Genomic DNA, 27,841 nt, shown 5'->3' on the forward strand with positions numbered 1-27,841 from the left:
TTGCCCCTTTAGCCATGGGAGGACACAGTGAGAAGGCCACTGTCTATGAAACAGGAAGCAGGCTTTCACCAGATACCGAAACTGCTGGTACCTTGATCTTGGACTTCCTAGCCTCCAGAACTGTGAGAAATAAATAGAACTAAATATGTGTTGTTTAAGCCACCCAATCAGTGGTATTTGTTATCGCAGCCAGAACGGACTATGACACAGGCCATTTGTAATTCAACCCCAATCAGGTTGAGAGAAAACCCTGGCCCCCTCACTCAGTGTTGAAACTCCAATATTGCACTTGTTTCATGGGAGGTTTTGTTGTGTTTTATTTTTTCTATTGTCCATTTGGCCAGAGTGTCTGGATCTCTTTTAAGGCATAGCTTTCTCTGTCACAGGGGCCTAGAGCACCAGTTGCAGGTGCTCCTGGGTGTAGGACCCAGGTTGAGGGGCAGAGGCACTGTTGTGGTGGCAGACCACCTGGTCTGCTCTAGTCACCTGGCTTCCACTGTTGCTGAGCTACAGAACCCTGTGTTCAAACAACATCTTCTAGATGCCCAATGTATAAAAATCAATCGGCAGAAGGGAACTCTCCTGGTTAAATGGCGGTGGGAACTCAGAGCCTGCCCAGTGGGGTCACACCAAATCAGTGCTTTGAGGGGCCTCCCAAGGAACTAAGTTTGAAATCCCTAGGTTAGAGTCCTTACCCTCAATGCCACCAAAGACCCAACCTAGGAGTGAGACGCTCCACATCTCTCAGCCCTGATCAGACAACTGAGGGTGCCCATCCTATGTCATGCTCAGTTTGGCAGCATGGCACAGAGCTCTAGTTCAGTACCAGCCCCAAGAGACATGGTTCTAGCCTTTGGGTATGCCCACTCCCAGGGGTAGCAGAGCCAGCTTATGGCAACAACAGGCTTTTAAATAAAAGACAGAGTGAAATCCACAGAGGACACGGCGGGTGTGCTGTGACTGAACAGAAAATCCTGTCCATCCCACATGGCCTGGGGGCGGGCTCTGAGGCTGAAGAGGTGTGTGTGCATCCATGAGCACTGGATGAGTTTTAGGTCCATGCCTTTCCAGCCATGGAATAACATGCAAGGCACTTGGTGAGCATCAGCTGTGTCCACGCCCCTGGCTGGGCCCTGCCATGACAGCTGAGCTACAGAACCCTGTGTTCAGACAACATTTCACCTACAGTCCACCTCACCTACACCATGGTACACCTCACCTACACCACGGTAGATCCATTACACAGAGACTCATGATGCACAGGTTTGGAGATTTTTTTTTTCCTTGCACATGTGAAGTTTTATTTTTTCAGCAAACAGTAATTAAAACTAATGTACACAAAGAAGACAACAATGCCACGTTTTAATTTATTTCAGCTGACTGCATCAGCCAGCCTCCTAGTGAAATTCCTTTGTTGTCTTCTATTACGCACTGTGTTAACAAAACATCTCCCTGTGGAATTTTACATTCATTCTGTTTCTAGAGAATGTGGAGAGTTTAGTGTGAGTGTGGTGTCAGGGTGGAATACTGCGTACTTTGTACTGCAAAGTAGGTGATGCATTCCTGAGCTGTGGAAAATTCAGACAGGCCTGTCTTCCTTCCAGTTTGAAAGCCTCCTCCTCCAAGAAGCCTCTTCTAGTCTCTTTAGTCCTGATCACTGACCACCACCACCACCTCCCTTCTGCACCTGAGAAACCCTTAAGCAAGGTGGACAGATGGTATAATCAAAGTGCCTAGTTCAGTGCATGGCTCTTGGAACTATTTATAAATGTATACTCCTTCCTACTCTCCCCCAGCCATGCGCCCTTCCCCTCTTCCCCTTGCCCAGTTCATTCTTCTTCATTTCTCTGAGCATTTTGCTGGAAGTTTCCTTGTCTGTGCCATCACCCCAGGTGGCTCAGAGTTGCTTGCTGCCACTTCTCCCTTGGTGCCCCCTCACCCCCAACCCCAGCCTCATGACGTCATGGGTAACTGCAGAGACAGGCTGGCCCCAGGCCAAGCTCCTCTTCTGCTTTGTGTCCTTGAGTTGGTTATTTAAACTCTCTGAGCTTCTGTTTCCAAATCTGTAAAACGGGCATGCTGTGAACATTCAGTTACTTGAGATGATGTTTATTATGAAGAGTTTAGGATTTTACCTGGCATGTAGTGAGCCTCAGGAGTTGAGAGCTATTATTATTATTTCTTTCGTTGTTATTGCCACCCTGTGGGGCACTCAGTCCGTGTGTCTTGTCCTTGGTGTGTTGTTTATGGTGACAAAGTTCCCCATTTAAAATTAAAATTCAGTATGCTCTGTTGTTATGCAGGAGAATCTAGCACATTCCTTTGTCTATTTTAGAGCAATGTGAACAGAATCTTGATGGGGTGCAGGGAATCCTGGGCCAGCAGGGGTAGGGGGGTCTTTGTCATCTCCGACAAGCCATACGCCTTGGATTCCCCAACAGTAGAATGCAGAGCTCAGCTCAGAGGACCTCCTGGCACTCTTCCTGACCTGACATTTCCTAAAGTATGAGTATCTGGAGACTGAGCACCTCATGGGGTGGGTCCCCATCAGCTCATGGTTGAGGAAGGTGAGACAGTCCTGGGGTTTCCTGGAAAGCTTCGAGATGTGGGCCACCCCTCCCTCTGTGCCTCCTTAAGCCCCACTTTTGGGCTTTAGGGAGCAGAGCTGCCAGTTCCATGCCCATCGCGAGCAGGGATTCCTGGCGTGACGTCCCAAATCTGCTGCCGTTTGGGGGAAAGGTCTTGACAGAATCTGTGAAAACGTCCCTCCAATCAGCAAAGCCGCTGGTGGAGGATGTGCCTGGCAGAACAGAAGGATGGAGACTGGGCGTCAGGGTCAGGAAGCCTGGTTGTCATGTCAACAGATTGGCCCAAAATAGAGAGGGGCAGGTCCCCCTATGGTGTCCGTCATGACCACACCACCTGCTCCTTCAATGGCAGGGCTGGGGCTGGACCAGGCTTGTAGAGGAGTAAAAGTGGGGGGACTTGTGAGGGACCAGATGGGGCGGGCACTGTCCTGGGGTCTCCGTTGCTGTTTAATGTGAAGCTTGAGAAGGAAACTCACAAGCCAGTGCCTACCTCCAAGGCTGCCGTGACTCCTCTCATTGCCCAGTGTGGGTCAGCAAACATTCCCAGAGCTCCTGTGTATGCCATGCATGCTGGGGCCAGCAGGGCTCCTGAGGAGAGTACACCGCATAGCTAACATTTATCAGGCATTCACTAGGTACCAGGCACTCTTCCAATGGCATTGAATTAACCAATTTAACCCTCACAACAACTGTATGCAGTAGACACTGTTGTTATCCTTGTTTATGGGGGAGGAAATGGATGCACAGAAAGACTAAAGAATTGGTCCAAGGTCAGTAGGCTGTTAAATGGGGGATTTGAACCCGGGCACTTAGTTCCAGAGGTGGACCCTTGACCATTACGCTGCAAAGGTACAGGAGATAGCCCCACCCTCAGAAACCCACGCTTCAAGAGCGGCCCTGGGCCGTTCCACCCCAGAGGGTGCTGGGTTAGCCTACAGAAAGGGCATCTCACCCAGTGAAGGCTTCCAGGAGGAAGCAGGATGCTCTGGGCTTGGCCAGGCACAGAAAGTGTGGACATGGCTATTGTGGCAGAAGCCACATGCAGTCTGAGGAGTTGGGGCCTGTTGCTGGGTGAGGGGAGCATGGGGTCTGGGCAGGAGGGTCTGCCCCAGCTCGCTCAGCAGCTTTCTGTGGGCCCTGGGCAACTTCCTTCGCTCCGTTCCACTTCCCTCACAAATAGAAGGCAGAGGGAAGCTGGGCATGGAGGCCTGCAGGCTCCTGAGAGCAGAAGAGTCTGCCCTCCAGACACGAGGCCATTTTGTACTTCTTTGCATTCATTATTTAGTTTCATTTTGACTTCTCTTTAGTTTCTTCGTAAAGTGTCATTTAAAAAAGGCATGGCTTCTTTCTCTTTACTGAGGTTCAGAGAGTAGGGAGGTGTGGATTTCTCTTCCATTTTACAGATTAGGAAACTGAGGCCCAGGGAAGCCATGAGACCTGTCCTGGGGAAGGTATTATTTACCTTCCTGCTTGTTTTTTTTTTAACCAACAAATTGTGGTAAAAATATACATAACATCAAATTTACCATTTTAAGTGTTTTTCAGGTGTCCAGTTCAGTGGCATTAAGTACATTCACATTGTTGTACTACCATCACCACCATCTGCCTCCAGAGCTTTTCCATCTTCCCAAACTGAAACTCCATATTCAATTAACAATAACTCCCTGTTCCTCCCTCCCGTAGCCCCAGAAAACCATGATTCTACTTTCTCTTGCTATGAATTTGACTACTCTAGGTACCTCATCTAAGTGAATCATGTAATATTTGTCCTTTTTGGTCTGCCTTATTTCTCTTCCTGCTTGTTTTTTTAAATTTTTGAGAAAAACTACATTCAAATAATTTTTCAAGGCTCAGGAAGGATCTGTTAAACCTAAAAAGAAAACAAAGTACCAATTTCACAGCAAGGTTGCTACCCTGGGAAAAATAATCATAATTTTTTCTGCATGAAAATGAATTAACCCTGAAAAATCCTCCTATTCTGTTTGCAGAATTTATGAAGGTAATTTTTCTTTGCCCTCTACCTGGGAAAGGGCCCAGGAGGCTCTGACAGGTGTGTATGGAGCAGAGTCCTGAGGAGCGGCAGTGTGGAGGCCACAGGCAGCCTTACTTTACCCTGTATCTGGGTGGGGTCCCGTCATGGTTAGAACTGGGCCCAGTTTTGGGGGCTGGTTCTGGCAGGGCTCACTCTAGAGGCACCAAACTCATGTAGGAAACCTCACAGAACCTTGGAGCTCAGAGAGCCCAGAGGTTGTCCTGGGACGAGGATCTTGAAGCCAAGAGACAGGAGGAACCCAGCCCAAGGTCACCCAGCAAATGACAAACAAATGAGAGCCCAGTTTTCAGTCTGGGGCAGGCTCTGCCCTCGGGTCTGGGCAATGAGGGCCCTTCAACGTGCATGTACTTCCAGGACCCACAAATGCTGTCCAGCCTGATCTGGCCTCGGCCACGTGAGGGAGGGAGGCTCACTAGACCTGTTTTGTAAGAAGTGCAGGAGGGTCAACACCTGCCCAGCGATCCTCGCCTGAGAGTTGGAGGGTAGGGGTGGGCTGTGACTCCTGGTCCAGCCAGAGGCACTGCTTCCAATACCCTGGGTCGTCCAGCTCAGCACTTCTCCCACCTGTGTCCCGTCACCTCTGTGCTATTCTGCACCTGGCAGGTCACACCAGTCTGGGGTGAGGCCATCTAGGGGCTTCTCAACCCCTCACATTCTCAGATTCTGAGTGGCAGTTTTCATTGGCAAGGCTTGGATGCCTCTGAAGTTTGGAGAGGAGTTTTTCCCAAATCATTACAGTTCTTAGTTGCTTTGACCTTCGGTAGTACATTAGGGACGATAGCCAATGGCGGTGGTTTAATGATAATCATGATTTCTATTACTGATTCCCCATGATGCTTTCCAGGGTCGCCTTTCCACTGTCTCCTCCCTGACAACTGCCCTCCCAGGTGTCCCTCACACTCCTGTACAGCGTCTCCATTCTCTGCCTCCCGTGCCCTGTTCTGGGTGTCAATCATTGCCGAAAGCTCCTGGTTCACTACCTTCCCACCACCACCCCACACAGCCTTTCCCCCACTTCAGTTTTCCCTTTAGCACTCATCATATACAACACATTTTACTCATCACTTTACTTTCTAAAGTTTACTAACATTTTACTTACCCTACTCATTTCTTCTCTCCTTCCCACACTGGAATGGAAGCTCTCCATAGGTGGGGCTTTTGCTCACTGCTGTGTCCCTGCCACCTATCACCATGCCTGACACATAGTAGGTACTCAAAAAATTTTTGTTGAATGAATGAATGAATGAATACTCTTCTCACTGTAGGCCACTCTCCTCTACCGTCTCCATCTAGCTAATTTCTCCTTATGTATAGAGGCTCAGCATAAGTGCCTCCTCCTGCACAAAGCCTACTGCTGGTGCTGGCTTCAGTGGCCTTTTCTGGGGCCCACCCTGTCTGCTGCCCCTTTCCTGGTATGCTTCCCCAGCCCATGCTCATTGGCTCCTCTCTCATCCCCACTAGCCAGTGAGCTCATTGAGGATGTGCTCTAACTGGCTTCCTCTGTTTGCCCAGCGCCTGGCACAAAGCTTGGCTCATGGGAGGTGCTCAGCAAATGCCTGCTGCATCGAACTGAATCAGTGCAGCATTAATAGCAGGGCTCTCAGGCATTTGCCCCACTTAGCACGGTAAGGGCCCTAGGGTTATGCCTTCCCGGCATTGCTTCCCTGTTTCACAGAGAAGGGAGGTGCAAGGTTGTGAGGGTTGGGACGGGCTGCCCTCTGAGGGTCTGCACCTCCCCTTGGCTTTCCAGAGGCTGCTGCTCTTAGAGTTTTGCCAGCCCTCTGGGCAAGGGGTCCTGTGAAGGGGCTTCCTTGGAGTGGATCATACTTCTAAGTGCACTGCTCTCCTGCCCCAAGAGCCACAGGAGCCTCCCCTAAGCAGCCTCCTCCTGGAGCCTCCCTGCTCCCCTCTCAGCACTCAGTGGCATCTGTTCTTGGCTTTGTCTCTCTAGCTAGACTTCAGGTGAAACCCCTCTGCCCTTTTCTAGGTAGGTGGCACTTCCCATCCCTTGGGATCCGGGGCATTCCTATGCAGTGCCTTCTGGGTGGGCAGTGCCGTGATGGGCTTAGGGACCACTTAGCAGGAGCTCAGCCATGGGGTGGGTGCAGGCAAGCATTGGGTTCTGGGGATAGAGACCTGGGAAGTTTCGTTAGGGCTTCAGACTCGGAGGAGCTGGGTGTGAGAACAGGGTGTTGGGATAGGCACACAGCTAGGACCAAGGTTGCCTGTGCAGCGAGGCCCCCGGAAGTTAACTTCCAAGTGAGGTCAGCCTGGGTCTGGGATCAGGTGGTAGTGGGGATGGGAGCTGGGGAAGCAGGCCTGAGTATTGGGGTGTTGGGAAAATCACCTCTCAAAAAGGCCTCTGAAGACAGGTGCCCATAGCAGCCCATGAGGTGGAAGGGTAGAAGGATTTGTGACAGGACTAAGGAATTGGAAGTTCCCTTGAGAAGAATCCCCTGGTTGTGGTGATGTGTGACAGAGACCCAGCCCTCATCCATCAGACGGGGGAGTGACCACTGTGTCCCCAGCTGGAGGACAAGAGAGGCATGTAATTAACTCCAGCTGAGCTGCAGCTCACACAGGAGGGCCGCCTTGAGTAATGAGTGTGACTGCTGGTGATGGGGACGATGATCCCATCCCACCTGCAATCACCCTTCATCCCCAAGCAGGCACCCAGTGAGTGTTTGAGCGCGGGCAGGATCTGTGTTGGGGCCGCAGACCTCTGAGGAGCCAGGAGGACAGCTCTGGCCCCTGTCCCAGGAAGGACTGTTAAGTTTGGGGATGTGCCTCCCCAGGGAAAGTTGGTGGAGCAGGCAGCCGGCCAGTGCCTCACCTGTGTCCAGTCCAGCGACTCTGGCATCTTCAGGGCCCCAGGTCCCCTCCTGGCTCCTCCATCTCAGTTTTTGGTGGCCCAGGACTCACAGGGCTCCTGGAGGAAGCTAGGACTCCCCTCTCTCTCTGTGGTTTCCCTTCCTCTAGTTCCAAATCTGACCACCTCCCTCTGCCAGTCTTGCTGCCCTGTCTTTGGCTCCTGCCATCTCCCGCCTGGATCCCTGCGCTGGTCTCATTACCCATCCCCTTGTCCAGCCTCTCTTCCCTCTAAAGACGTCCTTCAAGTGGCAGCCAGGGTTGCCCATCTCAGCCTGAGGGTTTCATCACCATCTCAGCTCTGAAGATGTCATTATCAGGTTTAAGCCCTTTTAAGAACTTCCCAGGGTTTAATAAGTACAGTTTTTCTGTTTGGGATGATGAAAAAGTTCAGGAAATAGATAATGGTTATGGTTATACAGTATAGTGATTGTACCTTATGCCACTGAATTGTACACTTGAAAATGGTTAAAATGATTAAAAATAATAACCAAACCAAACAAAAACTCCCCAGGGCCCCCGGAATAGGGTATGACCCCTTATACTGGTGCTCAAGGCCCACCAAGGCTACCCCAATCTCCCTTTCCAATCCCACCTCTCATTTCTTCATTCATCTATGGAGTGCTCCAATTCAGAATGCCATTTGCTGTTCCCAAGACTTACCCCTACTTTTCCTGTTTCCTTGCCTCTCCTCATGGAAATTCAGGATTAGAGTCCATTCCTTTACTTGGTGAAATAATCCTTTCTACAGCAGTCTCCTGCACGCTTCTGCCAGAATGCCTGCACTGACAGGCAGCCCACTGCTTTACAGGACATTTTACTCCATCTCTGGACAGCTCTGATTGTAAGAGAGAAGAGTTAGAGTTTGGAGTGTGACGCTCTGGATTTCAGTCCTGGTTTCATGATTTACTAGTAGTGTGACCTTGAGCTTGTCAGTTAAAATCCCTGAACCTCTATTTTCTCCTCTGTTAATTGAGGGATAATGCAGGCAAACCTTGGAGATATTGCAGGTTTGGTTCAAGGCCACCACAGTAAAGTGAATGTCACAATAAGGCAAGTGACATGAATTTTTTTGTTTCCCAGTGTGTATAAAAGTCATGTTTACACTATACTGGAGTCCATTAAGCGTGCAATAGCATTATGTCTAAAAAAACAATGTGCATACCTTAATTTAAATAGACTTTATTGCTAAAAAATGCTAACCATCATCTGAACTTCCAGTGAGTCAAATCTTTTTGCTGGTAGAGGGTTTGAAATATCGTAAGAATTATCAAAATATGACACAGATACATGAAGTGAGCAAATGCTGTTGGAAAAATGGCGCTGATAGACTTTCTCAACACAGGACTGCCACCAACCTTCAATTTGTAAAAACGTAACATCTGCGAAGTGTAATAAATCAAAGCTCAATAAAACAAGGTATGTCTGTAATGGTATCCATCTCATAGAGGCATTGTGAATATTAAATGAGATACATTATGAATAACAGATGAGATAATGCATGTAAAGAATCTAGCATAGTGCCCAGCAAATACATAGGTCGGTATTAAAGAAATGTTAGCTTGATACACTGAACCAAAATCTGGCGCACAAACCAAAATGCAGACAGTTAGAGCAGGAAGGGGTCTGAGAGATCAACTGTGGCAGACGTTTGTGGTTCCCTGACACCTAGTTCCCCTCTTCTGCTGGCCAAGTTGTGCCTTGTGTCCCTGGTACTTGGATGGTGCCAGTTCTGGCCAGTGAGTTCCGTTTAATTGCTGGTTGACCCTCTCCAGAGTTTCTTTTTCCTTCTCTCTTGGCAAAGCGGCAGCATTCAAGATGGTGGTTTTTCCATCAGCTTGGGCCCCTGAGTGACTAGGATGTGTCAGGACCCCCCCCCCTTGCTGAGAGAGAAATCAACTTTTTCTGGGGTGCTCTTGAGATTTGGGGGTGTTTGTTGCTACAGCAGAGCCTAGCCTCTCATGACTGATGAACCCACTAACTCAACCTTCTTGTTTTATAAGCCAAGCCCAAGTGAAGAGGAGATCACAGGGGCTTGGGGCCCATATGCTGTGCCTGACATAGCTGACTTTATTCTCTCTTTTATATCTTTCCTCACTGGTCTTCCCCATCACTGAGCCTCCCATTAAGGATGCTATTGAGGTGACCCATCTGACTGAGTCCCATTGACATCACATGCTGGTCAGTCCCAAGCCTCCGAGTCCCTTAGTTAATGGACCTCTGAGAGGTGAGCTCCACTGTGCACATACATCCTTCCTGGAGTGCTGGGCCAGGTTGCCCATCAAGCCTTGCACCTGAACCACTGCTCCCACTTGCCAGCTGGTCGCCTTCTTCCCCGTCAGGCCTTCCTCCTCTACACCAGCTGCCAGAGGCATCTGCGTACAGCACAGCCTCCATCCTGGCACTCCCCTGATTAAAGTTCTGCAGTGACTCCTGCTGCCTAGAGAAAAGAAACCGCACCCAGCCTGATGTTAACGGTTCCCTAGGGACCAGCCAGTCTGACCCCACCTACCCGTCTCCTGCCACCTCCCTTCTCCACCCTGTGCTTCTGCCCCAGGAGCAGATACTCCACTTATCCTGTATGCACTTTCCCCCTCCGAGACTTTGCTTATGCTGGCATCTCCATCTGGGGTGCCCTCCTGCCACCTCACTCTCTTGTTTATCTTCCAAAGCTCAGCTCGAATGTCACCTCCTCCAAGAAGTCTTGGCAGAATATCTCAGTGAGATTCGACCATTCCTTTCTTTTTGCATGACTTGTGTCTCCACCAGAGTTCCCACTTTTATCTTGCCTTGTGTTATGGCTTTTTGTTTCAATCTTCTCTCCCCACCGAAGTGAGAGCTCCCTCATGGGCAAGACTGTATGTAACCTTTCCTGTGTCCCCAGCACTTCCCACAGGATCTGGCTCTAAATTATCATCCCATGAGTATTAATGGAACGAACGAGTGTTCTAAACCTCCATTAACTTCATACTACATTTTACGAAATTATTTCTGTACCTCCTCTAGATTATAAGTCCCCTGAGGGCAGGGTCCGTGTCTTACCCTGTATCTAGCCCAGGCCCTCAGCAAATGTTGGACCAATGCACCCCTCGAAAGAGCACGCTGCAGAGGCATATGTGGGGTGGAAAGGAATGGAGATGGCTTGGTGGAACATAGCTGGAGTGAGATCCCTCCTCAGCAGGTGACCTGGCCCCCATCCCCAGGGGAAGGGCTGACAACTTGTGATATTTGTGCAAACCTGCAGAAGGGAGCACCCCAACCCTCCTGACAAGCAGCCCGCATACATTTTGTGTTCATGACCCTGACTTTTAAAAATGTCACACCTGCATATGAGGAGGAACTTATTGACAGGTAATTAGGAAACAGAGTTAGTATCTACCAGTCTTTGAAAAACATTTTGTAAATTGGGTAATTGGCTTTCCCAGCACAGAGGAGAGATGTGTGCTACGGCTCCATCATCCTCAAATAACATAGTCTGCAGCCGGCCACGGATTCGGAGTGACAGCTTCAGGGAGAATACAGAAATGCCAGTTTTTCTCAGCATCCAAGATGGACAGTCTGGCTCTCTGGAGACTTACAGAAGCAGATGGTCTGTCCATCAGCCTGGGGAAGGAGTGTGAAAAACTCAAGATGGCTGGAGTTAATAAGCTCTTTGGGACAGAGCTACAGCTACGGTTACTTTTATTTCAGGCTGTATCCACCAGCAGGGATTGTATGCAGCAGTAATTTCGTCCAGCCAGTATGTACTGAACACCTGTTTGGAGCCAGGCCCTTTGTGGGCACAGGGGAACAGAGGGGATGAAGACCACCCAGTGCAGCAAATCTGAGTTTATCTGGTCATGTCCCTTGAATTTTGGTTTGACGTCAGTGTCCTGAATGATAGGGGAACACATTTTAAATGTACAGCATAATTTCTTTCTACCTTTTCCCCTAATCTTTTTTTGTCTCTCTTCAAACTCTTTTCACCTTTCTGTAATAGTTTCCTAGGTGTGTTGATTTTCTTGTATTTCAGGCTTCTTATAGCAGGTGGTTAAGAATGTTACTGGTCAATGCGGTCTAATTATGGTAACAAACACCCTTATGTTCCAGTGGTTCAAAGTATTAAGATGATTTCTTGCTCATGTCATAGTCAAATGCAGGTCAGAGGGTGTGTTGGTTGGGTCCTCTGGGAAGCAGATGCCCAGAGCTAGACGTGGATTAGGAGCAATGCTCACGAAAGAAAGAGGGGAGAGAGCAGGGGAAGGCAGGGCAAGTCTTCAGAGTGTGGGCAGGTCTGCCACCTGTGAAAGGAGAGGGGGAAGGAAGGAGAGGTGAGTAGGAAGAGACTCGGGCAGTGGTGCAGCTCTGATGAAGTCTCAGCCAGACCAAAGGGGCTTAAGATTGTCCATAGCTGAGTCTTGTGCTGACCAGAAATGGTAAGCATCTGTTTGGCCGCTGTGCTCAGTCAAGGGTTGAGGTTGCCTGCAAAGAGCGAGACATTATACTGAAGGCATTGCTCCCGGAGTCTGTCACCTTGGGAGGCTGTCCTCCTTGTGACAGTTTCTCTGGCAGTCACGGTGCCCCTCCATGACGGGCTTAAGGATTTGGGGTTGGGGGAGGTTCTAGGTCCTTGGAGTCTTCCCCACTGACACTGTGGATGGGAAGAGAGCATGGAGAACCTATGGGAAGGCTTTGTAGGCCAGTCCTGGGCATAGTGCCCATCACCTTTGCTCACATTGCATTGCCCAAAACTCAGTGGTCACACCTAGGTGCAAGGAAGGCTGGGGAGTTAGAGTGTCACTGTGTGCCCAGGGAGAAGAGAATCCCAAGTCTTCCTGTTACTCACTGTGTAACGCTTTGGACAAATTACTCACCTCTCTGACCCTCAGCTTCTTCATCTATTAAAATATGGATAATAATAGGACATGCTTCATAGTGTTGTTGTGAGGATTGAGTTAATAAATACTAAAAAATTATAGTAGTGCCTGGCATAAATAAATGTTATATAGGGATTGCTGTGCTATTATTACCATTCTTAGTTGCAAATTAAATATGTCAGTAAACATTTCTTCAGTGACTACTCTGTTGAAGGAATTATATGTCACAGGGACTAAACTTGTTTCTCTCAGCACTTAGTGGATGCTCAGAAAATGTTTGAATGAATCAATTTCAATGAAAAAACAATATAGTTTGTTGAATTCAGTTGGCCATGGTGCTGGGCTAATTTTTAACATGATTTAGCAATAATAAATGTTAAGTCCTGTGCTTTTGGCTCAGAAAGTCAATCACAGAAGAACAGAAAGAGATGAACTTAAATGAGTGAGAAAGCATCTTGAGTGTGAAAAGCCTACCAGTTTAAAAATGAGTTTCTGTCTTTATAAACGTAATATGTGCTTTAGGAAATTCAAGTAAAACAAATAAGTACAGAGAAGAGAGTTTTTAAAAAATCACTCAAAATCTCTTGATCTTTGACATGAGATGACTCCCATTCCAGACATCTCTCCATGCAGATGTTATAAGTAGAGAGGTGGACAGAAATAATTTTATAAAAAGGTCATTATTACATGCTATTTAAAATTAATGTTAAATTTTATTTATCTGAATGTAACAAGCAAATAAGGAAGAGTAAAGCAGAAGGAATTGCTTAACATTAAACAGTTTTGCCTTCGCAAAACTGTTTTGGTTTTTGCAGAAAATATTTGGTTTTAAAATATCTAAGAGTAATATAATAAAAGATTACGAAGAGCAGTGAGGTTAGAGTCCCAGCTTTTAAACTCCGGTTTTCCACTTTAGATGGTATCCATTAAAGTCCTTGTATGGAAGGAGAGGAAATTAGCAGTCTCACAACTCCTTTTTCCTCCTCCGCCTTCTGAATTTTAGTTTACATTATTATCTTTACATTGCTGATTGTTTCATGTTAAATGGGTCCAGCTCTTGCAATCATTCCTTTTTATCACAAGCCCTCCTTTCCTGAGATCTATACTTTGATTCATCTGTGGTTGGCTGGATTTTATCATCAAGTAGTCTCTCTCCCTCCCTCCCTCCCTCCCTCCCTCCCTCCCTCCCTCCCTCCCTCCCTTCCTTCCTTCCTTTCTTTTTTCTTTCCAAGAAAGGTTCATAGGTGTTTTGTAACCAAGATTACACATGCTGATTTACTAATTTTTGCTGACAGCAAACTCTGCATGAAGTAGGGACCAAACAGAAGGACTATCGTCTGAGTCTGCATTAATGGAAGTGTATACTCAGAATGCGAGAGGTGATCATTTCATTCATTTTAGCATTGTGGCTAGGGATGGTCTGAACAAATCAATAAGAAAAAGACAAACGATCCAACAGAAAAGTAGGCAAAGTCACCAGTCCAAAAGAGGAAGTAGAAACACATACAAACATGTGAAAAAGTGGCTTATCCTCTTTAATAATCAGGAACATACAAACTAAAACGACATATCCAATACCCACAAGATTGCCAAAAAATAAAGTTGATGAGGATGTGGAGTAATGAGAGATCTCAAACACTGCTGGTGGGAGGGTAAATGGATAAAACCACTTTGACAAAATGTGGGAAATCCTGTGATTCAGTGATTCCATTTCTAGGTTTATACCCTAGAGAAGCTCTACATATATGTGCCAGGAGACATGTATAGAAACATTCAGCTGTCTTGCTTACAGCAGCAACTAAACAAAACACTGGAAACAACCCAAGTGTCCATCAGGGGGAATTAACAAATAAACCATGGCCTGTTCACACAATGGAATACTACACAGCTATCAAAATGAATGAGCTATAGCTTTGTTCAGCAACAGAAATCTCACAAACATAATGTGAAGCCATAAAAGCAAGTTTCAGGCATGATTCCACTTATATATACATTCAAAACAAGTAAAATTAAATGATACAGTATTTAGGAAACATACATATGATAAACAATAAAGAAAAGCAAGGAAGGATAAACACAAAATTCAGACTAGGGGGGACTAGGAGGGATATGGACAGGGTGGGCACACAGGGGCTTCAGCATAAACTGGGTGTTGGGTATACTGTATGTTCACATTACTATTTTTCATACTTTATATAAGTTATATGTATATGTGTATATATATATATATTCTATTCTATAAGTGAAATATTTCCTAATAACAAATTCTTATTTAAAATAAAACAGTGCTCTGAAGTGACACTGCCTGAGATGGAATCCTTACCATTTATGTGACTTGGGGCAAGTTTTTAAACTTCTCTGAACCTCAGTTTCCCTTTCTGTGAGATGGAAATAATAACAGTACCTACCTTACATAACACTGTGAGGAATGAATAGAATAATTTATATGAAGTTCTTATTACCATGCTTGACACATAGTGAGTGTACAACACACGTTAGCTTGTGTTACTTTTCTGTGCAGGGCAGATGGAGGTATTTGGGGGTGCATCCAGGAAATATCTGTCCTCTGAAACCACTCCCAAGGATGCCCACATACAAGAAGGGTGTGAAACTATATCATACGGGATGATTAGAAGAGCTAAGGGTCGTTTGGCCTGAAAGCATCTTGTGGAGGCAGGCTGGCTGAGTTTAGGTATCTGAGGGGCTCTCGTGGGGATGGAAGACTGTACGTGTTCTGTGAGGTTCTAGAGCAGGGGTGGGCGAACTACAGCCAGTGGTCCAAGTCCAACTACGCCTGTTTTGTAAATAAAATTTTATGGGATTGCAGCCATGTTCCTTCATTTATGTATTGTCTGTAGCTGCTTTTGTGCTCCAAAGGGTTGAGAAGTTGCAACAGAGGCAATGTGGCCCACGGAGCTTAAAATATTTATTGCCTGGCCCTTTATGGGAAAAGTTTGCTGACCTTTGCTCTAGAATGAGAAGTTGGAACAGGGGATGCAAAAGCAGGGTGATTTCACGACCAACATAAGAACTTTCTAAGAAGCACCAATGGCAAAGTAGCTCCCTGGTGAGGGAGTGAGACCCCTGCCACTGGAGGGATGTAAGCAGATGCTGACCACTCCTGGAACAGGATGCACAGAGGAGGACTTTGTATCCGGGGCATGAGTTGGACATATTAGCTTTTACATTCTCCTTCAATTCTGAAATTCTGTGCAGAGTAATTCCCAGTTTCAAATTGGTCGTTATTAACTCTGACATTTTCTTGGCATTTTTACATTTTAACGCTCAGCAACATTTTCTTTGAAATTTTTCAGTCAAAAAAGTACTTTAATTCTTTAAAAATGAGATTTAAATGAAAATGATTTTTTTTTTCTTTTTTTTGTGGTACACGGGCCTCTCACTGTTGTGGCCTCTCCCGTTGTGGAGCACAGGCTCCGGACACGCAGGTTCAGCGGCCATGGCTCACAGGCCCAGCCGCTCCGTGGCATGTGGGATCTTCCCATACCGGGGCACGAACCCGTGTCCCCTGCATCGGCAGGCGGACTCTCAACCACTGCGCCACCAGGGAAGCCCTGAAAATGAATTTTATTCTAGAGTTCTACTTTTTCATTAAAAAAAATTGATTTTCATGGCTTTTGGCTCTGTTCCCATTTATAGGTGCTGAATTTTAAGAGCCTGTTATGTGTCCATTATGATTTCTTTGTGACAAGTCCATCTTGGGAGGGAAGGAGAAGAAGCCTTTGGAAGTGAAACAGGGGAAGGGAGTTTGGAGGAAGTGACCATGAGCTACTGGAGATGTGAGGTCAATGAAAGGCAAGGGGGAAAAATCCTGGAGAGAAGAGGGAGGGGGCGGGCAAGAGTTAGTGAGGCCCTACTGTGTGCCAGCCCATGTCCAGGTTGCAGGACTGCAGATCAGAGGCTGTAGCTGGTCATTTAGCCTTGAACTATTGCAGGAGAATGTGAACCACGATGGAATTAGCTCCCTGTCTGCTGTTCAGGTGTGGCTGTACCCTCCAGAAGGGAGTGGGGGGAGTTCCTAGTGGGGGAGGTGGGGAAAGTAGGGGAACATGATAAAGCCTGTAGCTTTCTTCCAGGACAGAGGAACCCCCTTATCTGGGCTCTGAGAGCAATTCATCAAAAAGCCAAATCGCTCAAAGACAACATGTCATAAATAATTTCTCAGAATTATGGTTTTGCCCAGTGACCAGCTCACTAAAAGCCATCTGACAGACACCTTAAATGGGGAATAGAAAAGCTTCAACATTTCCCTGGCTCATGAGGGGCAGGTCCGGAGCCCACAAGAAGAGGAAAGTAATAAGCATTAGGGGAACATCTCCAATCGCAGCATTTAGGAAGGACTGAAATGTGAAATACAGTTGAAATTGACTTTCACTTGAGCCTCAAGAACAAATCCTTGTGAAATAGCCATGTGAAGTGTCTGCAAGGAACCCCTTGGGAAACTCAAACTTAGAGAAATTCCCCAGTGGTTTGTTGAATTGGTCATCAGGCAAACTGATGTGCAGTGGATGAACTTTCAGCGAGTAGCTTGTAGTGTGTGCTCACGTGACTGGCTCATCCAGCCTTGCCTGCGGGACACCCACCTACACTTCCCTAGGCCAGAGACAAAAGTCATACACAGGCAAGGACCTCTGGGGTCATCTCCTCTGTGGTTTTCAAACCTTATTTTGTGACTATCCATGAAATCCTCTTTTCAAATTAAGTATTATGTGGCCCCTTGAAGCTGTATATAGAACAGGTAAAGGAGAACTGCAGGTGGAGATGAAGGTGAGGAACCCAGAGCTCCTCTCACTGGACCCCAAACATCTTTGCTGGGTCATAGGGCCCTGCTGGACTGAGTGTAAAAACCTCCATGCTGGTCCAGCCACAAAAATTAAGCTTAGGTCAACTGGAGAGCCTATCTATTGGGGACACTAACCATGTCAGCTAAGAAGAGAAAGTATTAGAAATGAGGATGAGGGACAGTAGCATCTCAAATGGGACAGGTACGTCCATGTGATTTTTACTTCGTTATTCACAGCAAACGTGCTCTCTAGGGGAGCTGGGGAAGCACCCTTCTTCTGTCCTTCTGACTTGCTTCCCGTCTTTCTCCCCTTTTCTCTTTTTCTTTCTTACTTGGTGCCCAGTAGGTTGTTTATCCTGCCTCAGGTCAAGAGTGCTGATCAGGAAGAGGGCTGGGCTTGCAGCACTACCCTGGGGGAGAACGGTCCTTTCTAGAATGCTGCTGACTCTTCCCTTCCCTTTGCCCGTTAAGCTGAGTTCTCTAGACAGTTGAGAAAGCTCTGAACTGGGGATCCCGAAGTCCCTCCCCTAATCCTGAAAGGACAGTGGATAAGTCCCTTCACCTCTCTAGTCATCATTGCCTGCATCTGAAAATGGGCGTGCCAGGCTGGCTGGGTTAGTAATGCTCACACCTTTGGCTCTTACACACCAGTAAAGGCTAAAGAGACGGGGCTCCAGGGGACATGGAACAGAAATGTACTAGGGTAGAAAACATTTTATTTTCCTGCATTAGGGTATTAAAAACAAAATCCTGCTACTGTCTGCAATTTTATAACAGAAAAACGTTTCAACACAGTACAGACCACGAAGGATCTTATCTTTAAATTAAGGATAGTTCTCTAAATGGAATACATTTAACGTTAAGGAAAATCTCACTGTATTATTCTAATTTTTCTCATTTTACTTCACCACATTACTTTTCTATTGATGCTGTAACAAATGACCACAAATTTAGTGGCTTAAACCACAACCGTGCATTGTCTCACCATTCGTGGGCCAGAAGTCCAGACCTGCATGACTGTGCCGAGCCCTCTGCTCAGGGCTTTCGAAGGCCAACATCAAGGAGTCAGCTGGGCTGGTTCTTATCTGGAGGCCCGACTATTCAGGTTGTTGGCAGAATTCAGTTTTTTGCAATTGTAGGACTGAGGTTCCCCCTTCAACTTCAAACCAACAATGGCACATCAAATACATCTCATGCTTTGAATCTCTGATTTCCCCACTGCTGTCAGCCACAAAAACTTCCCTGCTTTTCAGGGCTTGTGTGAATACATTGGGCCACCTGGATAACACTTTAAGGTCAGCTGATCATTAACCTTAACTACATCTGCAAAGTCCCATTTGCCGTGTAACATAACATATGCATGAGAGTAAGACCAAGGGGGTCATGGGAGCCAGAATTCTGCCTTCCACACGGTTTGGTGAAAACTGAGTCAGGTAAACTTTTGCAGCTCAAATACCAGTGGTCAAATATGCTCAGATTTTTAAGTTGACTTATTCAGAAAGTATATATTTGTGAGAAGCCAGGGCATCATTATTAATGAAGAGTCTTACAGGGACTAGGTACTGGCGAAATGTTCGCTGAGCAAACAGGTATTAATAAGTTCATTGTTGCTAATATTATTTTAATGCAGCTTTGATTATAAATCTTGTGGTACTGTATCATCATTGTCATTAGTACAGATTACAAAGCAAGCTAAAATCATTACAGGAATATATTAAAATGGAAAATGATTCAGTAAATCATGTTAGAAACAATTAAAACATGAACTACTGTGTTATATCCACTTGTGCTCCACCGAGGGTGGGAAGTGTTGCTTTCAATCAAGAAACAGGAATGGGCTTCCCTGGTGGCGCAGTGGTTGAGAGTCCGCCTGCCGATGCAGGGGACATGGGTTCGTGCCCCGATCCGGGAAGATCCCACATGCCGCGGAGCGCTTGGGCCCGTGAGCCATGGCCACTGAGCCTGCAAGTCCGGAGCCTGTGCTCCGCGACGGGAGAGGCCACAGCAGTGAGAGGCCCGCGTACCACAAAAAAAAAAAAAAAAAAGAAACAAGAACAATTAATAGAGGGCCCCAAGAAGCAATAAGAATTTCATCTTTCTTCCCCCCCGACCTCCCTCCTTCCTTCTTTCTTCCTTCCTTTCCATCTTTCTCTCCTTCTGTCTTTCTTGGCAAGAAAATTAACTTGGCCAATTTTAAAATTAAATTAAAATTTTAAAATTGAATCATTTCCTGAATCTCTCCAGGGTACTATCCAAACTCTCTAGGCTGGCGTTCAGAGCGCTCCTTAGCCTTAGCCCAGGCCACTTTGCCCTCATCCTCAGTCTTACGCACCCCTGCCCCCAGAGCCCTCCCTGGTGCTTCCCCATGGTGCCTCTGCCCCAGCACTGAGCCCTGTCCATCACATGCTGGGGCCACCGGTGCCCCTATCTCACTGGGCAGTGAGCTCTCTGAGGCCAGGAACTGAATCAGACTCATGTTTTTATCCCTCTTGACGCCCACCGTGGATCTCAGTCCAGAGTCTCTCAAATAGACAAGGAGAGAGCAACAAATGTTAACCCACTCTGGTCCCACATTATGGTCACTTGAGGGAAAGGGGCGGGGAGACAAAGTAAGACAAAAATAAGGAGAGACACATGGAAGTAGAAAGAGAGGGGAGAAACAGATGCAGGGAGGTCAGAGGGCCCCCTCAGGCATCCAGCAGATCCTTACTAAGGCGCCTGTGTAAGCTCTGGGGAAACAGCAGTAGAAACAATGACCAAAAAGCCTTGTCCTCAGAGGGCTTACATTTTAATTAAAGGACAGTCAATATGCAGACAAACAAAAATAGACAAGATGATTTCAGATAATTTTAGGAGCTATATTAGGGCATAAACTAGGGTGGCATCTTAGAGAGTGACGGGGGGTGAGAACCATTTTGGGTAGGGCAACAGTGATGAATTCCCTAAGGAGGTAACGGCTAAGCTGAGACTTGAATGATGAGGAGTAAGCCATGCTGAGAACCGGGTGAATATTATTCCCAGCAAAGAAAACAGCAAGTGCAAAGGCCCAAAGGCAGGAAGGAAATTGCTTTTCCTTTCAAGGATCAAAAAGGAGGCTGGTAAGGCTGTACTTGGTGAGCAAGGAAGAGAGTGGAGGGAAATCAGGTCAGAGTGGGAGGCAGGGCTGGATCTTGTGGCTTCCTGCATCCATTATGATAAGGATGGTGAAGAATATCATACCAAACTTGTAAATAATATAAAATCGTTATTATATAACCAGTTCGCCTAACACTTAGAGCGTTTTCTAACGGCCCTTCCTTAGGGTCATCTGACTAGGGGAATTTAAGGCATCTTACAATTCTCTAAAATTGTTAAGATGTGCTGGTTTTCAATGATTTCTTTTTCTGTCCCCAAAGGTGATATTTTATTGCCGTGTAGGACACTAAGCAGTTTTGTATCTAACTTAGCAATCTTATTTCTTATTTTGCATTCACTATAAAAATCCCTGCTTCCCAAATTTTCTTTTGAATCGACTTTGTCATCCCGCAGATGCCCTTTATTAGTTAAATAAAAGGTTGACATGTACCCACTATTGATTTTCATGAGAATTATGTTTTTAACCTTTTGAGAATTATATTCTGATAGGAGTTTGGGTTTTAAGTGCACAGAAAGCAGCAGAGTAAAAAGGGGACTAATTTATGTTTTACAAAGGGGCCTCGGACTGCTAGGTGATGAATGGGCTTGACTGGGTCTCAGGAGGAGCAAGACGCCCAGTTCGCAGCCAGTGGCTCTGTCCAGGGGAGAGCCGGCCACACGGCTTGATGAGAGTGATGGAAGTGGAGAAGAGGGAGGTGAGCCATAACTGACTCCCGATATCTGCAGACATTTGTCCTTGTTCATTTCCATAGCGGGTCACCAAGATCTGTTTTTCTTTCTCATATGCGAGCTCCTTGGCAGGGCTGTGTCCAATTTCTCTGTTTCCTCAGCATCCAGCCCTGGGCTGAACACAGAGTGGTGCTTGGCAAGTGTCTGCTGAACAGATTCTTCCCTTTAGATTCACCTCCTTCTCCTTCTCCTCCTCCTGCTTTTTTATTGTGATAAAATGTATATAACATAAAATGTGCCGCTTTATTTTTAGGTGTACAGTTCAGTGACATTAAGTACATTCTCACTGTTGTGCAGCCATCACCTCCGTCCATTTCTGGAATGTTACCATCACTGAGAGTGTACCCATTGAACACTAACTCCCCACTACCCCCTCCTCCAGCCCCTGGCAACCACTATCCTACTTTCTGTCTTTATGAATTTTGACTATTCTAGGTACCTCACCTAAGTGGAATCATACATTTGTCCTTTTGTGTCTGGCTTATTTCACTTAGCATAATGTCTTCAGGTTTCATCCGTGTTATAGCATGTGTCAGAATTCCCTTCCTTTTTAAGGCAGAAAAATACTCCATTGTACGTATAAACCACAGTTTGTTCAACCATTCATCTCTTGATGGATATTTGGGTTGTTTACACTTTTTGGCTACTGTGAATAATGCTGCTAATGAACATGGGTGTACAGATATCTCTTTGAGTCCCTGCTTTCAGTTCTTGGGGGTATATACCCAGAAGCGGAATTCTGGATCATATAATCATTCTGTTTAATTCTGTTTTGAGGAACTGTAGTACTGTTTTCTATTGCAGCTGCACCACTTTATGTCCCTAGCAGCAATGCACAAAGATTCCACTTTCTCCACACGCTTGCCAATACTTGTTGTTTTCTGCTTTTTTGATAATAGCCATCCTAATGGGTGTGGATTTATCTTCTTTTAAAATGTAGATGACCATGATGGGAGAGGCCCAGGGTGAGGAATTTGGGGGCCCGTTCCCTAGTGTGCTCTGAAGGGAGATGGCTGGGGAGCCTAAAGTCCTAGATTTGGAGGACACTCAGAGGGAGGAGAGCTGGGAAGAGGGGTACCAAGACCACACCTCACTGAGCTCACAGCATGGGCTCAGGACTGGTTTAAAGAGAGGCCTCACGATGAGAGAACTGAAACCCACGTTTCCCATGAGGAAGTTTTGTTTGTGTGAATCCACTGTTGGGCTCTTGTCCCTGGGGAAAGCTGTTTCTAATTTGGGCTTTTCTTTCTTTGTGTTGCTCCCCAGTGTGATAATGCAAAAGGGTTGAAAGCCTTCTACGACGCAATAAAATATGGGCCGAACCACTTAATGGTGTTTGGAGGAGTCTGTCCATCTGTTACGTCCATCATCGCAGAGTCCCTCCAAGGCTGGAATCTGGTACAGGTAAGGTCCGGGCCACCTTTGGTTGGGGAACTGTCTTTGGCCACCAGTCTTTCTCAGAAATGGTTCCTTGCCCAGCATGGTTCCTAAGTTGCTCACTTCAGACCTCCCATACTCTTTCCTGAATGATTACACAGCCTCCCACTGCCTCTACTTCCTGGCTTGATCCTCTGGCCTGTCCTGGCTGACACAGTGGGGCTCTAAAGGGTAGCCCTGATACCATCACTGTGTGTTTGAAATATTTCAGTGACTCCCTAGCCCGACTTTCAGGGCTGTCAACATCCAGCCAGTCTTCCTGTCCAGTCTCATTTCCTATCCCTGCCACTCACTCCATGCCTCCGCCCCTCTAAACAATGCACCTTTCCCCAAGTACACCCTAGACCTTCAGGCCTCAGAGACCTGCTCTCATTGTTTCTTTAACTAGATGATCCAAACCTCCCGCCCTCACTGAAATTATTTTGTCCACTAAGACTGCCTTTCTCCTTGGTTAAGCCTTTTCTGGGGCTCCTGGCTGTTATTCACTCTTTACACTGGCAAATGTTATACGCTGTTGAATGTTCCACCAGTGAATGTGTGGTCTGATATAGGTGAAACTCACCAGTGCTAGCTGTTATTTAGAATGTGAGAGAGACGTGTAGAAAGATGAGACCCCACGATGAGTTGTGGCCCAGGAACATGTTTTACTTCTTTGCTTCATCCATCCATCCCTCATCCATTCATCCATCCGTCATCCATTCATCATCCATTCATCCATCCAATAAATATAATGCAACTTACTGTGTGCCTGGAATTTGCGTAGACACTGAGGATATAGTGCCGAATAGGACAGACATGGTCCCTACCTGTTCAGAGCTTACATTCTAGGAGGGAGGCAGGCAATAAGCAAATAAACAATTAAGTAATCATACTAAGAGCAATACTTGTATAGTATGTATGTCGGGCTTACAACATACCAGACACTGTTCTGAGCACGTATTTTCATTAACTCATGTACTCCTTACAACTGTTGGTATTATGCTGTTGGTATTATCATCATCCCATTTTATAGATAAGGAGACCAAGGCACACAGAGGCTAAGTAACTTGCCCAAGGACCCTCAGCTCATAGGTAAGAGCCAGGATTTAAACTCAGGCAGTTTGGCCCTTGAGATAAGATTGCGGTAAGGAAATGGCTAGGGTAGAGGTAAACAGGGTGATGGGATAAATAGTGACCGCCTTGAGGCAGTCAGGAAAGGCCTCTTAGAGGAGGTGACAATTGAACGCAGACCTGAAGGGTGAGAAAGAGTTGGTTGGATGAAGAGTATTCCATGTCAGGATGGAATAGCAAATGCAAACAGCCTGTGATGGGAACAAACTTGGCTTGTTCAGGGAACGGAAAAGAGGGCAGTGGGGCTGGAGCATGGTGGGTGGGGAGTCAGGGTGGTGAGAATGAGAATGAAGGGGTGGGCAGGAGCCAGACCACAGGGGGATCTGGTTTCATTCTACTCACATTGACTGACGTACTTTCTGAGTCCAGCCCTGCGTATATGGGGCGCTGGGGGTAGAGCCTCAGGCTCGTGCCCCAGAGGGGAGGTGGGAGGCAGCCATAGCAGAGCTGTGATAAGGGAAGAGTGGGGTCCCAGGGGAGAGCCACCCACCCTCTCAGCCCTGGGTTCAGGAAGGCTTCTCAGGGGAGGTGATGGGGAGCTGGCTGCAAAGGAGGAGAGGGCGTTGGACAGCTGGAGACGTGGAGGAGAGCGCTGCTGGCAGAGGAAACTGGGCATGCAAAAGCAGGAGGTGGGAAGGAGTGTGGGCTTGGAGAGCAGTGAGTCATTCTCCGTGGCCGGAGCAGGCCATGCTGAGGGTAGGCGGATGCAACAGTGGATGAGGCCAGAAAAGCAGCTCAGCGTGTTTTGGTGCAAACCTAACCACGTAGCTGGAAACCAGCACGGTTCAATGTGCCGGGGGAGCCTGGCTTCCAACCCTGCGGCGCCCACAAACAGCCGTGAGACCTTGGTGGAGTCATGCACCTTCTCTGCCCTTGAGCTTTCACTCCTGAGTACTGAGGAGCACGCCAGACTCCTGCTGGTCAGGGCCAGGCACTGCCTCTCTGAGCCTCAGCCTCCCATCTGTAAAAGCAAGGTAATAAGAGGACTGACCTCATAGGGCTGCTGTGTGGGCTAAATTATTAAACAGGGATTAGAACTGTGCCCTGGCATGTCCTAAGCACTAAGTGTTTCTTGTTTTATTGTTGTTGACACCCCTGCCCCATCTCCTGCTATTCCCTGAGTTGAATGCCCCAACTACTTAGCATTCCTTGTCTTTCCTGAAACACTGTTCCCACCACTTGAAACATCCCCTTCTCCCCATGACCTGTATGTCAAGTCCTACCCGTTCTCAGAGACCCAGCTTAAACGCTGCCTCTTCCAGGAAGCCTTTTCTTATTGCACTATCTAAAGTAGCCCTCTAGAAATTCTTTCTCTCACTTCCCCCTGTTTACTTCTAGCAGAGCATGTACACAGCCCACCCCCGCAAGCCTGTCTGCCTTTCCCCCTCTTACGGCTTTGCAGATGTGGGGATGTATTTAGTTGAGCTATGGATTCCTTGAGAACAGAAACGAGGCCTGAGTTACTCCTGTTTTTCCTGGTGCCTAACACTTCACAGACCTTATTAGATGTTGAATGGTCAGAGGGAGGGAGGGAGGGAGGGAAGGGTCTGCACATGGATATTTTGCCCAGACGTGAGAGAGCAAGCTCCCTGTAAAATCCCCACCCAGAGGAATCCAGGGAGCTTCCTGACCTTCTCTGAGACTCACTTAGAACTGTCTGCCCCTCAGAATTCTCTAGGAGCTGTAGGAGCAAGCACAGTGTTGCAAACTCCTGGCTTGGCAGCTAAAGCTCCCCAGCCTCAGCGTGCAAAAGAGGGCCCCCAGCCTAGAGGAGCTGACAAGACAGAAACTTGGGTTATGAGAGGTGGGGTGTATTATTTATTGCTGTGTAACAAATCACCTTAAAATCTAGTGGCTTAAAACAACAATAATCACTTATTATTCCATTACTTCTGTGGGTCAGGAATTCAGACCCACAGAATGGCTTGCAACTGCTCCATGATGTTTGAGGTCCAGCTGGCAGATTTGGAGGCTGGGGGCCGGCATCATCTGAAGGCTTGCTTGGGGCTGGAGGGTCTGCTCCCAGCATGGTCCACTCACATGGCTGGCAAATTGGGGCTTCCCCGTGGGGGCCTCTCCATAATGCTGCTAGAGGGTCCTCATGGCATGGCAGCTGGCTTCCCCCAAAACGAGTCATCTAGGAGACCAAAGTAGAGACTGCAGAAGTTTTTAGGATCTAGCTTCAGAGTTTGCATATCATTATTTCTGCCATATTCTATTGATCACAAATTTAGCTCTTATTTATGAGGGAGAGGACTATACAAGCTATAGCAGGAGGTGAAGATCACTAGGGACCATCTTGGAGGCTGGCTTCCACAGGAAGGAGGAATTCTGGGAGGAAAGCAAGAGTCAGGTTGCCTAGCAAGGGAGGCTAGATGCTGAGTCCCTTCTCTGTTTTGCTGAACTCCTGCTCATCCTTCAAAACCCTGGATAGGTACTGCTTCCTCTGATGCCTTTCCTGATCTCTTTCCTTCTGTGCCTCCCATCCCTAAGTGAATTAATTGTTCCCTCCTCAACAATGCCTTCTCAGTGGGGGGTCATCTCCCTCAAGGGGGTGAAAATTCATTCTTGTGGGAAGAGGGCAAAAAGTCTCACTCTTTTTATGTATAATGCACAGGTACACATATGGTGCATAAACGGATATATAGTATATCTGTGGTATTACAATTTCATGAGTGGGGTGGGATTAGGAAAAAATGCTTAAAGGTTTCTTAGGAGAGTGATAGTGAAAACAAGATTGAGGAACGTGCGTGGTTCTACGTCACTTCTATATTGCATATGGTGTTCCGTTATTAAATGAATTACATTCTGTGGAGAATAGTTTATTCTATATCTGGGTGTTCCCTACTAGACTGTAAGCTTCTTGGGGGCAGGGACTTTTGTTTTCTTCGCCCCTTAGTTGCCAGCGCCTCGCACAGGGCCTAGTACCCCAGTAGGTCCTCACTGAGTGCTAAACTGAACTAAGTGCAGGGGGTAGACTGGGAGCCTGAAACCCTCCATGGCAGAGTTTCTCACAATGTGGACTTGACCATGGGGAGGCCGAGGACTTGGGAGAAAAATGCAGATCCTCAGCCTCCACCTCAGCAGAATCCCTATGCGTTGCTGACAGGCTCTTGTGGGTGATTCTCGTGCTTAGTCCACCACTGCCCTAGGCATCTGCTACCAGACACCTGGGCAGATCCAGGGCTCTGGCTGTGCACAGATGAGGGACACTGAGGGGCTAAGAACTGGACGGTGCCCAGCAGGTTGGAGAGTTCTGGGGACCTGCATCACAGGATGAGCCAAGGAGAACAGACTTCTCCCAGCCTGAGAAGTCAAGCAGGGGGATGTAGGAACAAAGATGTGGGTCCTGATGGAGAGTGGCCCTGGAAGATTTCTCCCTCCCCCCACTCTTGGGGAACACAGCCCCATTTGCTAACACAGGACCAGATTCCGGGGACCTCCCGCCCGTTCCCCACCTCCTGGAGGCTGAGCTTGTTTGAAGAGATGGTAGAGGACTGGGGTGAGTGGGTCTGCTGTCGCCCAAGGGATTTGATCAATCCCTTAACTTATTCAAAACTGGGCTCCGAAACAGAGTTTCACAAATGGGAAAATGCATGTAATTTGTGTAATTGAAAAGGAGCACCGACTGCCTTTTGGGGGAACAATGCTTTCTGGACAGAGACAGCCTGGGATGCGTAATCAGTTGTTTCTGTTTCCTGGTACTACAAAAATAGGGATTTGCGCCACAAAGGGGTGAAAATTTACCCTGGTGCTAAAATCAGTTAAATTTAACTTTTGCTTTTCGCTGGGCTTCTTGATTCATGGTTGCTGTGTTGAGAGGCTAATATTGTTTAAGTCGTGTTGTGAGTCACTGGGAGCGTCAGCTCCTCCAGCTAGACGCGAGGACCTTCATGGAGTCCAGGGCGTGCAGTGCAGGCTCTGTCCCTGTCCTCCTGGTCAGACCCCGCCCAGGGTCGGGGCTCAGCTCTGGGCCTCACACTGGGAGAGACACACCAGGGCATAGCCCGGGAGGCATCTGCGGAGAGTCAGGTTCTGGCTGTTGGAGAGCTGAGCATGTTCAGACTGGAGAACATGCAGGGCGCTGGGGAGGAGGGAGAAATCTTAGCCTCCAGACCTGCATGGCTCTTTGAGAGATTTTGCTGGGTCTCTGAGATGTAGGTGGGGAGATGCAGGAGCAAGGCTGAAGTTAGAGGGGAGCAGGATCCTCCACTCCCTGCAAGCAAGCCTTTGCTGCTGGAGGCATCCGGCGTGGAGCAGGCTG

The 27,841-nt window shown here is 47.3% G+C and overlaps 1 protein-coding gene across 1 annotated transcript in view; it reads left to right on the forward strand.

Moving 5' to 3' along the window:
* GABBR2 (gamma-aminobutyric acid type B receptor subunit 2) overlaps positions 1 to 27,841 on the forward strand; it is a gene marked incomplete at both ends in the record, with an annotated part of 366,596 nt that overhangs the window by 90,001 nt on the left and 248,754 nt on the right. The window contains one exon of the mRNA XM_082842255.1: positions 22,297 to 22,434. Within this exon, the coding sequence (XP_082698381.1) occupies positions 22,297 to 22,434 (138 nt within the window). The remainder of the gene's footprint in view (positions 1 to 22,296; positions 22,435 to 27,841) is intronic.

Source organism: Leucopleurus acutus, assembly GCF_964270905.1.
Source record: "Leucopleurus acutus genome assembly, chromosome: 7".
NCBI classification, from domain to species: Eukaryota; Metazoa; Chordata; class Mammalia; order Artiodactyla; family Delphinidae; genus Leucopleurus; species Leucopleurus acutus.